Source organism: Triplophysa rosa, linkage group LG21 (genome assembly GCF_024868665.1).
Source record: "Triplophysa rosa linkage group LG21, Trosa_1v2, whole genome shotgun sequence".
Taxonomy (NCBI): domain Eukaryota; kingdom Metazoa; phylum Chordata; class Actinopteri; order Cypriniformes; family Nemacheilidae; genus Triplophysa; species Triplophysa rosa.
The window spans coordinates 1,396,701-1,411,760 of record NC_079910.1 but is presented as its reverse complement, the minus strand read 5'-3'; the positions used below and the strand labels follow the sequence as shown (position 1 = coordinate 1,411,760).

General features: G+C 42.0%; 1 protein-coding gene across 3 annotated transcripts in view; it reads left to right on the top strand.

The window, feature by feature from the left end:
* LOC130545566 (cyclin-dependent kinase-like 5) overlaps positions 1-14,598 on the top strand; it is a 40,888-nt gene extending 26,290 nt beyond the window's left edge. The window contains exons 4-19 of one of the 3 annotated variants that reach the window (XM_057320155.1): positions 3,681-3,726; positions 4,086-4,222; positions 4,313-4,433; positions 4,502-4,561; positions 4,911-5,001; positions 5,106-5,295; positions 5,588-5,668; positions 7,413-7,576; positions 7,660-8,722; positions 9,073-9,174; positions 10,464-10,569; positions 10,659-10,752; positions 10,836-10,941; positions 11,091-11,213; positions 12,116-12,292; positions 12,719-14,598. In XM_057320155.1, the coding sequence (XP_057176138.1) occupies positions 3,681-3,726; positions 4,086-4,222; positions 4,313-4,433; positions 4,502-4,561; positions 4,911-5,001; positions 5,106-5,295; positions 5,588-5,668; positions 7,413-7,576; positions 7,660-8,722; positions 9,073-9,174; positions 10,464-10,569; positions 10,659-10,752; positions 10,836-10,941; positions 11,091-11,213; positions 12,116-12,292; positions 12,719-13,060 (3,003 nt within the window). In that variant the 3' untranslated portion in view covers positions 13,061-14,598. The remainder of the gene's footprint in view (positions 1-3,680; positions 3,727-4,085; positions 4,223-4,312; positions 4,434-4,501; positions 4,562-4,910; positions 5,002-5,105; positions 5,296-5,587; positions 5,669-7,412; positions 7,577-7,659; positions 8,723-9,072; positions 9,175-10,463; positions 10,570-10,658; positions 10,753-10,835; positions 10,942-11,090; positions 11,214-12,115; positions 12,293-12,718) is intronic. The other 2 variants (XM_057320156.1, XM_057320157.1) reach the window with 2 other exon arrangements.
* Positions 14,599-15,060: the final 462 nt, after the last annotated feature.

The following is a 15,060-nucleotide window of genomic DNA, read 5'->3' as shown; positions in this document are numbered from 1 at the left end:
GTTAATTTTTAAACCACTAGCTTTAGTCAAAACCCTTGTGAGCTCTTTACACAACCTTTCAAAGGGACGCTTCTCCCAAAAATTCTGCCATTTATTCTCCTCACGTGGTTGTAAACTTTTGTGAGTCTTTCTTCAGTGGAACAGAAAATTGGGAGAAATGTCTCAGTGGTTTTGTGTTCATATAATGTAAGTCAATGGGTTTCAGTGTTGTTTGATTATCAACATTCTTCAAAATATCTTTTTTTGTGTTCTGAAAGAAAGAAACTCAGGTTTGACATGTAAAAATAGTTTGGGTTGAAGTATCTTTTTAAGTAGTTTAAGTCATTGCATGCATACACAGAGGCAAGTGATTTTCTAAATTAATTCGAGACAAGCGGACAAGATGAGAGAAGAGAAGAGTTTTTTTGTGTAATGGAGTGTAAAATAGGTCATCTGAGTAGGACATTTCACAAAAGTGTCTGTGTGTGCGCGTGAATAACTGTGTTCACCCGTTCGTCCACACTGTCCAGAGAGAGAGAGAGAGAGTTTATTTCAGGGATGTTATCTGGACCTTCAGACAGCCTGAACATCTACAAAACACTTCCTCCATCATCATAATTCTACTTCCTGTTTATTCATCAGTGCCAAAGCAAATAATCTGTGTTTGGGGCATTAGCGTCTTACTGTCAGAGAGATCAAAATAGAACTGAATGCTTACAGTCTTCTCTTACTATTTGCATCTCTGCGAGGTTCCGTTCGGCCTGACCAGTCAGGAAACGGTGTGTGCTATGAATATGCATGACATACTAATTCCTGTTATGAGATGTGTGTTTATAACACTCTCTCTTCAGCATGCATCATTTAATATTGGCCCGCGGCGGTCGGTGGGTTTGTTTAAGGACGATGGTGGACCCTTCAGGGTGATCTGAGATCTATCCGCTCTCGATTAAACCCCTTTAGCTGTGACGACCCAGTTCACAGTCTTATCATGCACAAACAGAAGAAAGATACATTCACAACGAATGATCAAACAAACAGATCGTGTACTTAAAGCATTAAAGATCGGGTAACACACGCTGCCAATCTCGCATTAATCTCGAGTATCTTCGAAGAGAATTTAGTTTGATCAGATTTATAAAAGACAGATACAGCTGAAAGAGACGAGCTGGGGACGGAACTACAGCACGAGCACACAATCACATTATCCCTTCGTGTTGTTTACATTATGCACGTACACGCCGATTGCCAACAAAACACAGACGTATGACTTAGTTTGACTTACCGCGTGCGGTTCATGTCCGGCATCTTTTAGCGCTGGGACCGCGCCATCTATCAGTTTCAAACCATCTCCAAATCCAGCGTTATATCCACTATGTACATTCATCACCCAAATGCAGTGAGCAAACAAACACACCTCAACTTCCGTCAGCCGAGTGAAGCGGCATTGATGGGCGTGCTGTTTCTCACGCTGGCTGGTTGACGCGTGGGCCTGCTTTTCTGGGAGAATAGTCTGATAAGGGACTAAGAACTCTTGTTACGAAACGGGAACCCATGTTCGAAAAAAACTTTTCGCACAGAAATACTACGTCATATGCTCGACTCGTTTTTTGACAAGTTGACCGTGTTCAGCTTGAGAAGTCAGCACGTTTAACAGTGTAAAGTCAGAATGCATGAAATAGCATGGTACCTCCGCTTTAACTCAAGGAGGTAAACTAATAGCACACTTGCACAGATTTATGTTCTGTAAGGTTAAATAAAAATATCTTCGTCTAATGTTACTTGTGTTATTACATCGCACCTTAAAATAGACTTTTTGCGCACGAACCCTAAGTGTTTTGTTTTTCTCCTGTGTATTTCCAGTGTACGTCTCATTTCAGCCTCTTGTCGTCTGTACAGTCACCTCGCGTTGAGCGCTGGATGGGAATTCTCTTCCATTAGTGGTTATGAATCTGCTTGGTTTGTTCTTTATAAAGCAGTCTTCGTGGACAGTGGCTCTCTATTTTATTAACGTATTCTGTACTTTGGCAAGACTGTGAGATATTTACAGATGAATAATAACTGACTGCAGAATAATGCACAGAAGGAGGGTCAATATTCTACACCCTGACATTCATACTGTATCTGACTGACGTATTTTGAGGTCATTACAGGACTTTTCTCAGCTATGCCATTAAAGAATAAACTTGAATGAATCATGTCAATGCATCATCGATGTCTCGGTTACATGTATTATAATGTCATGTTTATTTTTACAGCCGGTTTTATTCACACAGGATCTGTAAAGAGAAAAAGCTGTTAATGCTCAAAGCATGTGTCGAGCTTTTTTCTTGTATGTTTTAAATAGCGTGATACAAGTGTCTCTCTCTCTCTCTGTAATAAAGTCTCTGGAGAGCTTATGTTATGAGCATGAACTCCCTCATGCACAACCAATCAAATCACTGGCAGGATCCGACAGACCAATCACTCACGAGCTCATCTGTCTGGGTCTGAGATGAGGCGGGGTCAGAGGTCATCAGTGAACCATCTCTCACAGTGTATGACAGGTGTATACATCCATGACCTCTGACCTGTGTCACATCTGCTGTGGTTTCAGTTTTAATGAAGGACAGAATGTGGAGCAGCTGCAGTTCTGCTGCCCTCTACAGACGCACAATCACAATAAACAACCCACAATATAAAGGGGTCGTGACGTGTAAATGTGTGGATGTACAATATGATATGGATTTCTCAGTTTTGCTTAATTTACTGTATGTAGCGAGTTCCTCTGGAATGTTGAATGAAATGAGACAGTTGTTAGTCAGTTGTTGACCTATAGGACAAACAATAAGGGATGAAAAATAGTTGAACCTTCATGAGCACAATTTCACACTTTTCTTTTCTTGATTTTGTGTGTGTATCAGTAAACTTTAGTGTCATGAGCTGTGTGCATCTGTGAACTGTGTCGCTCACTGTTTTATTCCTCTAAAGAATGAAAGTAGAGCAGAGGAGGATGCTGGGAGTTTATACTGAAAGTCTTAAATAGGACAGAGAGAGAGAGAGACAGAGAGATTGTGACGCACGCACACACACAGTTTTTATGTTATTGAAAAGAAAACAAAAACACACAAAATCTTTCCTGTGTATTGTCAGTTCAGACAACCATAAGGTCTGAATATCCAAAATGGATCAAATCTATAAGATTTAGTAGTCCTGTGATTTATAGACGGTTTCTTAACCACTGCGCATGCGCACTTTTGTGACCACAACTGAACTTCCGGTACACATTCACAAACAATAGAGCGCCTGTAGATGATTTCTGATGACAATCAAACGAAACCGAAAGGAACAGTTCCTTAGCTAAACTCGTCTCTCCAATATTTTGATTTAGACTGCGATACCAATCGCAGCCGCTAGATGGCAGTGTACCATACGGTTTCTTTAAATGCGACCAAATACAGAACCAATTCAACAAATCGTTTATTTAATACAAGTAGCATAAAGTAAAATAATGACACAAATTTATGTTAACATAAATTAAATAAAGTATAAATAGTTATATTATTAGACTAGCCAAACACAAACCGGAAGTTAACTGGGGGTCGGGCGCGCAGCTATAGTCTAACGGTCTGAAGCTTTTACCAAACCCTACTCGTCTGAATGTATCGAATATAAATGTGTGTGTGTGTTTGTATTCTCATCCTAGTCTCTCTTCTCTATTTCAGGAGACAAATGAAATCGTGGCCATTAAGAAGTTCAAGGACAGTGAAGGTACGGCCTCTTCTCCTCTCCTCTGCAGATGTTTATCATCTCTGCTGCTTGGTCATGTGACCTGCTTTATAAAACACTACAATAAGAGAAATAACCTCAATAAAACCAACATCTTTCAGTTGACGTCTCTATATCTGTTTCTTTCAGCATTGGGCTACATTACTTTCAAAGTATCTTACATGAAAATCAATGTCTGTTAACTAAAGACATCAAATCACTGTTTGTATCTTTTGTGACAAAGTAATTCAAAGACAGTGTGACAAGGAAAGTTACACTTTAGCACGTCATATTTTCATTTTTAAAAGCATTAAAACATGAACGGTGAGAGGAAGCTCTGATGTGTCTCTCTGATACGGCAGAAAATGAGGAGGTGAAGGAGACGACCATGAGGGAGCTGAAGATGCTCCGCACGCTCAAGCAGGAGAACATCGTAGAGCTGAAGGAAGCGTTCCGCCGGCGGGGGAAACTCTATCTGGTGTTTGAGTATGTGGAGAAGGTGAGAGACACCTGCAGATCTTCAGCTGAATGGTGTTTGATGTGATGAGGATCTGATGTGTGTGTGTGTGTGTGTGTGTGTGTGTTATAGAACATGCTGGAGCTGTTAGAGGACATGCCGAACGGAGCTGCACCTGAGAAGGTGCGAAACTACATCTACCAGCTGATCAAAGCCATTCACTGGTGCCACAAGAACAACATCGTACACAGAGGTGAGAGACCACCTACACACACACATACTGTACACAGACACTCTCAAATCTGTCCTCTCTCTGTCTAGATATCAAGCCAGAGAATCTCCTCATCAGCGCTGATGATGTGCTCAAACTCTGTGACTTTGGTGAGTTTCTACAGTCATGTGATCATCGAGGACCAATCAGAACTGTGTGTGTGTGTGTGAGAGAGAGACACAACAGGAGATTGTTTGTCGCTCACTCCAGACTGTGTTCTGAACCAGTGCTGTTGTGTTCATTTGGAAATGTATTCACACACACACATTGTCCCTGTAAGCTCCAAGCGACTGCTCCACACACATGTTCTCATCACATGTTTATCTGTCTGTACTCAAGCATACATTATTACACACACAGTGATGTGACATTTATTTTATAGTGAAGTGTTCCTTCAGATCATGTTTAAAACAGTCTGTTGGTGTCTTTGTTTCTGATGCGTGTTGTTCTTTCTGTCAGGTTTCGCTCGGGATCTCTCTGAAGCCACCGATGCAAACTACACTGAATATGTGGCCACCAGATGGTACCGGTCACCAGAACTGCTGCTCGGGTCAGAAATATCAGATTCACGTCATGTCACAAACACAAGCTTTATCTCATCACTTCAGTGCGAATCAAAATCACACAAAAACATCTCTCGTCCGTCTCTCTCAGGGCTCCCTATGGGAAGGCAGTGGACATGTGGTCAGTGGGGTGTATTCTGGGCGAGTTGAGTGACGGTCAGCCTTTGTTTCCGGGAGAGAGTGAGATCGACCAGCTCTTCACCATCCAGAAGGTTTTGGGTCCTCTGCCTCCAGAACAGATGAAGCTCTTCTACAATAATCCACGCTTTCACGGCCTACGGGTCAGTCTGTCTGTCTCTATCAAAATCTCACAACATGACATCACATCTGACCACATGAACATCTGCTGGGTCATTATGTCAGCTCATGTTAACATTCATGTTAGGACATTTTGTAAAGGTGTAAAAGTATTTCAGTCTTTTATTTAATATGCGCTGCATGTGTAATGATGAAGCAGGAGTTATCAAGCTGGATGTCAGGATTCTGTACTGAACATACTTATGATGACTGTAGCTGTTGATCTTACATTGTTTGTGTATTTGTGCGTGTGTGTGTGTGTGTGTGTGTGTTTAGTTCCCATCAGTGAGTCATCCACAAACTCTGGAGAGACGATATCTTGGGATCATCAGTCCAGTCGTGCTTGACCTAATGAAGGTAAGAGAAAAGTGTGCGTGTGGAAATGTGAATTTGTGTGTAATTTAATGTGTGTGTGTGTGAGAGTGTGCATGTGTGAATTTGTGTGTACATGAGTGTGTGTGTGTGTGTGGGGGTGTCCATGTGTGAATTTGTGGGTAATTGTGTGTGTGTGTCCATGTGTGAATTTGTGTGTGCGTGTGTGTGTGTGTGTGTGTGTGTGTGTGTGTGTGTGTGTGTGTGTGTGTGTGTGTGTGTGTGTGTGTGTGTGTGTGTGCGTGCGTGTGTGTGTGTGTGTGTGTGCGTGAGTGCGTATGTTTGTAAGTATGTGTGTTTGCTGTGTGTGAGTGTATGTTTTAAGTTTCTGTGAATGTTGAAGGTTGTTTAATGTTAGGGGCGGTTTCCCGGACAGGGATTATTTTAAACCAGGACTAGGCTTTAGGCCTTTGTTATATTAGCATATTTAAGTCACTTTTACAAAACATTGCTGTGCACATCCCGAGACAAACCAATCCTAATGAAACATCTTAAGACATGTCAGTGCAAGTTGTTTTTGATCAAGACACATCTAACATTTAAGTTAACAGGTGTTTGTGATAGTTTAAGGAATAGAAATGGTTGTCAGGGTGTTGCTATGTGGGTGTTATGATGTTCTGAATGGCTTTTAGAGCTGTGATGATGTTATATTATATAAAACAATCCTGTGTGTTTATCGCGCTGGTCTATTCTGAGTTAGCGGACAGAGATGGAAATTGGCTGAATGAAATGTGAAATAATCAAATCAATCAGTGTTTTTGTTTGTTTGTCATCTCTCCCCCACACACACGAATGACTCTGACACTCGTTTCATTCTCTCTTTCTCTTTTGTGATGGTGGTTTGTCATTATAACAGCTTTCTGAGTAATGTTGTGAAGCAGATGAAGGGTCGTTCGGTTCTTTCTTCACCTGTGGACTGACTCAGTCAATGTTAAAATGACGACTGTGACGTGTTAGTCACGTGTCTGGTGGTGTGAGTTATAGGTTATGAAACTTATTTAATCTGTAAGATATTTCTGTGAGTATCAGGAGACTTTAATACACTGTGTTACTCGTGTTAGTGGTTAACAGTGACTCTGTTGTTTTAATTAAATGATAATTCATGTTAATTCATTTTCAACAGAGAAATTTCAGAAAACTTCAGATGAGTTGTTGTTCTTTCAGGACAGTTTTAAAGAATGTGTCGAGACTAAAATAAATCTTTTGATCCAGTAATATTCTGCGTGATCTGAACATCTGATCATTTTTATTTTGAGAGATTATGCTTGTACTGTTTGTGTCATTGTGTAACTTTGTGTTAGGATGTAAATAAATGTGTACTCCAGAATCTGTCTGTTTTCCCCACCATGAAGCAAACATATTTTCTGTAATAATCTTGTATTTTATGATAATTGTATAATAATAATGTTTGTTATTGTGACGAGAAAATAAAATATTATTTTAAATAGAAAATGTTTATGCATCATATCAGTATTTATTTTTCTGATTTGCCGATATAGGCACAAAAATACTGTACTTACAGTAAATCAGATTCCAGTAAAGTTCACCATTGAGAATATTTCTCCATTCAAATGTCTGGTGCTCTTATGAATCAGAATTTGTGGCAATGTTACAAAGTCAAAAATCCCAATGGCCATTTTTTTTACTCAAAATATGTGAACTGAACACATTGACCGTTTTCACTTGTGTTTGTGTTATTCTGACAGTTTTTTTTTTTTTGCATTTTCAGAACTTGTTGCTGTTGAATCCGAACGAACGCTTTCTGACCGAACAGAGCCTGAACCATCACGCCTTTCAGACCCAGCGCCTGACGGAGCGACCCGGCCCGCTGACACCCACACCCATCCGCTCGTCTAAGAGGAAACCTCTCCTGGACAACAGCGCCCCCAGCAGGTCTGGAGCATCATAAAGTTCTGCTTTAAAGATTCACAGCATCAACACTTAACATTCATGATCAACTCTCTGTGTGCTTTCAGGGGTCATGGAGTCAAGAGTTCAGGTCACCATCGCTCCAACAGTCGAGACTGCTCCAGTCTGCCGCGTCACGGGCACGAAGACCTCCACCCGTCCAGCACTGAGGCTTTCCTCAACGGCTCGGCGCCGTCCGCCAACAGCTTGAGTCCGGTTATGCATCCCAAATCCTTTCAGCCACTCAACCGCTCGGCGTCCTGCGGTAAAGACCTGGCGAGCCTGCAGCACGCTAAAGACGCTAAATCCAAACTCGGTGACTTTGATTTCGGGAAACCTACGGACGGACCCGGAGCGAAATACCTGAAATCCAACACGCCTCGTTCACAGAACCGTCACTCCTTCGTGGAGGGCAAGAACAACACAATGACAGGAGACAGGGAGAAACTCAGTCGCCACGGCTACGGTGAACCAACGGCGCCACCTGCCTCATCGGGCGGAAAGGCGTCGTCCTCATACCTGAGTCTGTCAAAGAGTCACGGAGCGTTAGCGGACGCCAAGTCCGTCAGCAACCTCAGCGACATGCGCCTCCACCCGGACGACCCCTCCGGGTCTCCACGGTACTTCCCCGGCAGCTGCCTGGACCTCAACATGAACCTGAACCTGCCGCCGCCGGGCAGCCCGTCCCTGCAGCACGGGGACCGATCCGGACACAGTCCCGCTGTGGGCCGACGCAGCAAACTGGAGCGAGACGGAAGCGCGGTGGAGACGTCTGGCCGGCGCTCCTCGTCGCGGCAAAAGAGCCAACAGCAGAACGAGGGCAACTCCGGCGACTCGTTCGACCCTGGAGGCGGAGGAGGACTCAACCTCCCCTCCCCTCGGGATCTCCCGTACGGCGTAGGCTACACCAGCCCCTTCTCCTCCCAACAGCGCCCCCACAGGCATTCCATGTACGTGAGAAGAGAACGAGGGCGACCCCACGGGGGCGAGACGGGCGGGTTAGCGGTGGCACAGGGAATGCCCACCAGAGCGAGCAGTCTACAGCTCCTGACCCCTCAGCTCCAGCATCGAACCCTGCCGAGACACATGGGCAGCTCCGTCTCACGCGACGCAGGGTTAGATGACATCAGGGTGGGTTGAAGCTTGGGTTTTGGATATTTTTGGTTTGTCTCGTTGTGTTTTGCTGCTTCAGAGCACTGCGGTGTGCTTTCTAATGCTGTGAGACGTGTGGAGAGACGTGTAGCTGTCTTCCAAACCCTGGTGCTCTCCTGTCTGCCGTCTACAACTCTCATGACTGATCTGAACCGTTCTTTATGCTAATCGTTGTTAGTGCTCACTCCTGCTTCCATTTTAGGGCCTATAATGCGATCTACGTAGGGCACTTTTTAGGGTTTGGAACCGATTCTGCGTCTATGTGAGCATGTGAATGAATGTGTGCCGGCCGCTTTTTGCTTTACCTGCTGTCATCTTTCCATAAACAGAACGACACGGCGGCCGCAGAGGTCAGTCACGCGCGACCCTTAATCCGGGAGTCCACACGGGACAACACTGCCGTCTTTCACACGGCCCGACAAAAGAGCGAGGTCCGCATCATCCAGCTGTCTCTCTCTCTCTTTCTGCTGCCCATTTCTCTGTTTGCTTTTTTATTCTGATTTACAAGCTGTAGTTTTAGTGTAAATCATGGAAAAGCAAACGCTAACTTTCTTCTCTAAACATTTCATACAGGTGACGAGTCAGTGAGAAACAGTGAGTTCTGGATCATTCAGAATTTAACTGAGGATTCAAGGGCTGTCAAACGATCGCATCCAGAATAAAAGTTTGCGTTTGCATAATATATGTCTGCGTACTATGCATTTTGATTTTATATTTATGAACATACAGTACACATACAAGCCTATGTTTTAAGAAAAATATAAACATATATAATTTATTGGCAAATATAAATAAATACATGTAAATATTTCCTAATTATGTATATGTATGTGTATGTGTTCATCACTGTTGGGTAAGTTACTCTGAAAAAGTCATTAATTACTAGTTACTAATGACATATTCAATAGTGTAATTAGATTACTGTACAAATGACTCTCTCCAAAAAGTATTTAATTATGAAACAGCTCTTTTAATTCATTCAAATAAATAATATTAAACTACATAAAGTACTCTTATTAACTGACCAAAGTATTACAAATGTGAGAATTAAACATTAAAGCATGGATTTTAAAGTTAGACTCTGAACTTTGATGTCAATTCCACTATGGCACACTCATATATTACACAAAGTATTTAGTTTAATTACATCAAAAGTAACTAATTAAACTACAGAAAATAAATGACCCCTTGCTTTACTTTTTCAAGGGACAAGTAATTAAATTACAGTAACTAATTACTTAGTAAGTAGTTACTGTACACCCAACACTGGTGTTCATAAATACAAAATTCATCAATCGTTTGACAGCCCTAGAGGATTAACTTCACATTTCATTTAAACTGCACACTTTGGATTCAAAAAATTAAATTGAATTGAATTAAAGTTCAATTCAACTGCTATAAGTGTTGTTTTTAAATAAAAGGATAAACATAATCAATACTTGAAATGGCACCAAGTTCAATGCTTTATTAGTATTTGTGAAATAAAATTTTAAAGTATAGATTATGATGGAAGGACACTTAATTTTCCGGAAGAATATTTATCTGAGAGACATTCACAAGCGACTTGAGTTCAATTTCGGCTCGTGCTGTTTTTCGTTAGATTAATATACTGTAATTCCTCTGTTCAATTTCTTTACGTTTCTTCTGTTACTTCTGCTCGTTTCAGTTCAAAGGAAACCACTGGATTTTTATTTAACCAACTGGCATGTGTGTGTTGTAGGGGGGCGTGTATCAAGAGCAGATCACGGATGACAGCGGTTCAGCCAAAGAGAACCGAATGATTTACAATGACTCTGTCCCACGCCGGGTTGGGAGCTTCTACCGAGGTACGTACCATCTCACACGCTCACATTTTCAGTCTCCGATCATGATAAGCGTTTCATTGTGGACTGTTTATTGTGCTTATATTTTTTAGTGCCGTCCCCCAGACCTGATAACTCCTTCCACGAGAGTTCAGGGGTCACGATGGACGGCAGCCACAACATTCACCAACAACCCTATGACCCCTGGTGAGGTCACAGCTCTTCACACACGCGTGTTTAAAGGCTTTATCATGTGTGTAACCTGTCACCTGTGTGTCTTGCTTTATGAGGGCGGAGTCTGAGGGGCTGGACAGGAGCCCACCTGAACCAACCAAAGAGAAAGAGAAGCAGGGCTTCTTCAGGTCCATGAAGAAGAAGAAAAAGAAGTCACAGACGGTGAGTCCATATGCCGTGTGTGTTTGTGTACTGTGCTGTGTGTGTGTGTGTGTGTGTGTGTAAAGGTCCGAACCCACCACGTATGTGAGACCCTGTGAACTTCTCGGCTCATTGTGTCTCTGTGTGAGTTTTGTCCTCTTGTATTGCAGACAGACGCTGGTGAAGACGGAGGTCCAGTCATGAGAAAACCTCTGTTCCCTCTTTTCTCCTCTCAGAGGAGCTTCACGCGGAGCTCTTCTGAGAGGTTTCGCCCCCTAGTGGCCACACAAATGGTACACGCGCGTCTTCATACTGTACATTTACTGTACCCGTCAATCTCTAACACGACTAAACCTCTCTCGCTGCATGACTTAACACGACTAAACGCTTCTTCCTCATTGGCTGCCAGGTCTGTGATGTCATCATTCGTCTTGTTCAGGAATGATTCGTGTGTTTGCACGTCTGTACAGATTCAGAATCAGATTTGTTGAGCAGATTTAACAGAATCGGTGAGAGCAAAACTAACCCTGATGGTGGTATTATTCTGCTTTTCTTCACTTTTCTCTTAATAAACAACTTAATCGCACTTTGTTTCGAAGGAGAAGTCTTGTTTTGATTCATTTTGATCTAACATTTCATTAACAAAGCATGAGAAGCAGATTTTAACACAACATACTGCAGTCATTTTTACATAATCTATTGAATTAATATTACATTCATTTTGACAAAGCAATGAAGTGACATTAAATTCTTTCTAGTGCACGATGGGAAAGCGAATAACTAGGGATGCAACGACACCATTTTGTTAAAGACCGAGTATGAGTACCGCTATTTTTTTTTCTGGTACTCGCCGATACCGATGCCTGTACCAATACTTGTTCCTTTCCACAGCACAGTGAGACCAATAAAAATAAAATACCTTCTTAATTACAAACACAAGAGTACAATGCCCGATGCCGATATCAGTATCAGTGCATCCCTACTAATGACTTCAATTCATTATTACACACATTGGTGTGGATTGTATTAATACGTTTTTGACCATTTGTACTCTTTTTTTTTGTGGGGAAGCGATTAATCACAGTTTAATATTTGTACAATTTAGCTCAGTTCATAAAGACTCTTGAACAGTCTGTTCATTTGTTAAATTAATGAAGGATTTGAGTGTGATTGACAGCACTGTATCACGTGTCAGGTGGCGAGCGAGGGGCCGGATCAGGTGCTGATGCAGAAATCGGCGCGGCCGTACGGACATCAGGGCAGCAGACATCGCACCCGCAGCAGAGACCGAGAGCGCAGCCGTGACAGAGAGACAGACAGAGAGAGAGACACTGACTGGCCTACAGAGAGAATACCTGACACACACTCTCAGGTACCACAACTTATTTACCATACTCTACCTATACTGTACCATACTTTACCACTCTCAAATCTGCTTTACCATACTCTACCTATACTGTACCATACTTTACCACTCTCAAATCTGCTTTACCATACTCTACCATGCTTTACCATCCTGTACCTCCCCGACACCTGCTTTACCATACTTTACCATAGTGTACAATACTTTAGCATGCTGTACCATACTTTACTGCTCTCACATCTGCTTTACCATACTCTACCATACTTAACCATGTTGTACCATACTGTACCTCCCCGACACCTGCTTTACCATACTCTACCATACTTTACCACCCTGACCGCTTTTTTCTTACTTTACCGCCATCGCGCCTGCTTTTACCATACTGTACCAATATGCTGTCTACTGTTTTGATAATCTCTCTAATCTCTCTCTCAGCCTCTGAAGTCCTTGCGGAAGCTTCTTCATCTCACCTCCTCGTCGTCCTCTAACCAGACCTCCTCAGACCTGCACTATCCTCTGCCAGCTCAGTCCTCCGCTAAAGGCGGGAGTTTCTCAGAGCCCCGCGGCCTCGCTGGCTCCGTGCAGGTCAAAGGTCGTCAGGCCGGGTATCCGGCTCCGGGCTCCCTGGAATCCACCTGGCACTCCACCGCTCTGGGTCGAGCCGAGGGAAACCCGTATCCCGACCAGCTGACCTCCAAACCGGGCCCGAACGGCTTCAGTCGCCATTTCCGTTCACGACTGCCAAACTTGAATGACCTTAAAGAGACGGCGCTGTAAATGTCACGCGGCGCCCCCTTGTGGACCGTTTCCTTCGTATATTAAGGGTAGGCCTATGTGTCTGGATCTTTTTTATTTGATAGCACTCCTTATATTATTTATGTAAGTATTGTATTTTTTTGTCATCGGATAACTACGGTGGAAAATAAGATGATATTTCTGGATGTAAATGGAAATATTTAAATGTATAGCACTGTATGTGCAGGCTTTAGTTTCTACTCGGGTTATAGTATATATTATCTGCATAGGTACTCTTATATTTGCCTAAACAGGTCGAGCGATCGATGTATAGACGACAGTATTGACATTTATTTTCTAGTGATAGAATAAGACTACAGTAGAGAATTATCACTTTGTCTTTGAGTAATTTCTGTTTACAATTCAGTAAAATATTAAGATATTATGACTAACAGGAGCTAACGGTAAGATTGTATGTGTGTGTGTGTGTGTGTGTGTGTGTGCGTGCGTGCGTGCGTGTGTGTGTGTGTGTGTGTGTGTGTGTGTGTGTGTGTGTGTGTGTGTGTGTGTGTGTGTGTGTGTGTGTGTGTGTGTGTGTGTGTGTGTGTGCTGCCCAGATAGCACACGTGTTGTCTAGATGTTTGTGTTTTAACATCGTAAGAGGGCGAATTTAACATCCAATCGGTCAAAATAAGATGAATAGCTCTAAAATTCTCAAACATGCGTGCGCTCTCTGGGTTTGCTTGAGTCTTTTGTAAGCCTTTAAAAAACCACAGCCAGTGAAATGTCTCAAGCCTTTTAAATGAAAACTAAAGCAAAAACGTCCGATCATAGAGTACCAAATCTGACCAATCGTATGAAATGGTTGTGCCTCCACGTGCTGGCCGTCCATATCCACTGCAAAAAAAACCCAACAAAACATTCTTAGTGAAGACTTTTTTTATTTTTGAAGCCAGATTACTTTCTATGAAATATACCGTATGAGCGTCTCTCCCTCAGGTCACGAGTTCTCTGAACACTGCAAATACAATTTTACATGCAATATCAGATGCAGAGGTTATTTAGATTGTTAAACGTTTCTGTTTAGGGAAATAGAGCCAGTGTGTGTGTACGTAAGGAAAATAAAGATTTCAAAAAATGTATGCAATATGTAATTTAACCGGATAATCCTTCTAAATAAAGAACACGTTTCTCTAGAGAGGAGGCGTGTATGTGCTCAATGATTCATACACCAGTCGGGTACCAGAGATGTCAAAGACCAGGAGCTCCTGGAAAGATGCAGGGCATCAGCGATATGCATCTCATTATTCTCAGATATAATTCATTCCTCAAATCATGTTCAGAATATTGTCAAACATCTGACAAATAATGATGAATGATCCGATATGTCATTCCACCGTCTCTGTGCTCCACGTGTCTGTTATGTAAAGGCTGTGCAATAGTTTTAATATTTGTTGATTTTTTCCCAGTGTCATAACAGAATATTGTGATGGATGATGTACAGTCTTCAGACTCGGGAGAAGATCATTCAAATAACCATATGATTATCTGTTTATTTCAATAAAACTGTTAGAAAATTATTTTGCATTTTGATTTGTGCTTCCACCGTTGTAATTCACTCCTGCGCTATTAAAGTTTGAAAGAAAGTCTTTCAGTTCAGCAAACATTTGGAAATGAATCTCCCTATTAATAATCGCACGACATCAGAACAGATTCTGACACGTCATAAGAATGGTGAACAAACGTTAAAATCATTTTGATTCTGTTCAATCTCTGTACGTTATTACAAACAGGAAAGTTTATGGTCATACTGTATGTCAGAGAAACAAATTCATCTAAACTTGATGAAAGTGTTTTTGTGCCATACCTTCTCCAATGTGCTTGTTGGCGAATATGAAAGAGTTTCACATGTGTATTAAACTGAAGTACACATGAAATCAAATCTGACTATTTACTTTATTCATACACATTTCTGCTCTTATCGTGAAACTTTCATGGTTTGGTTGAATATTCACGTTTCTGTTTTTCACGCAGTTTTGTGC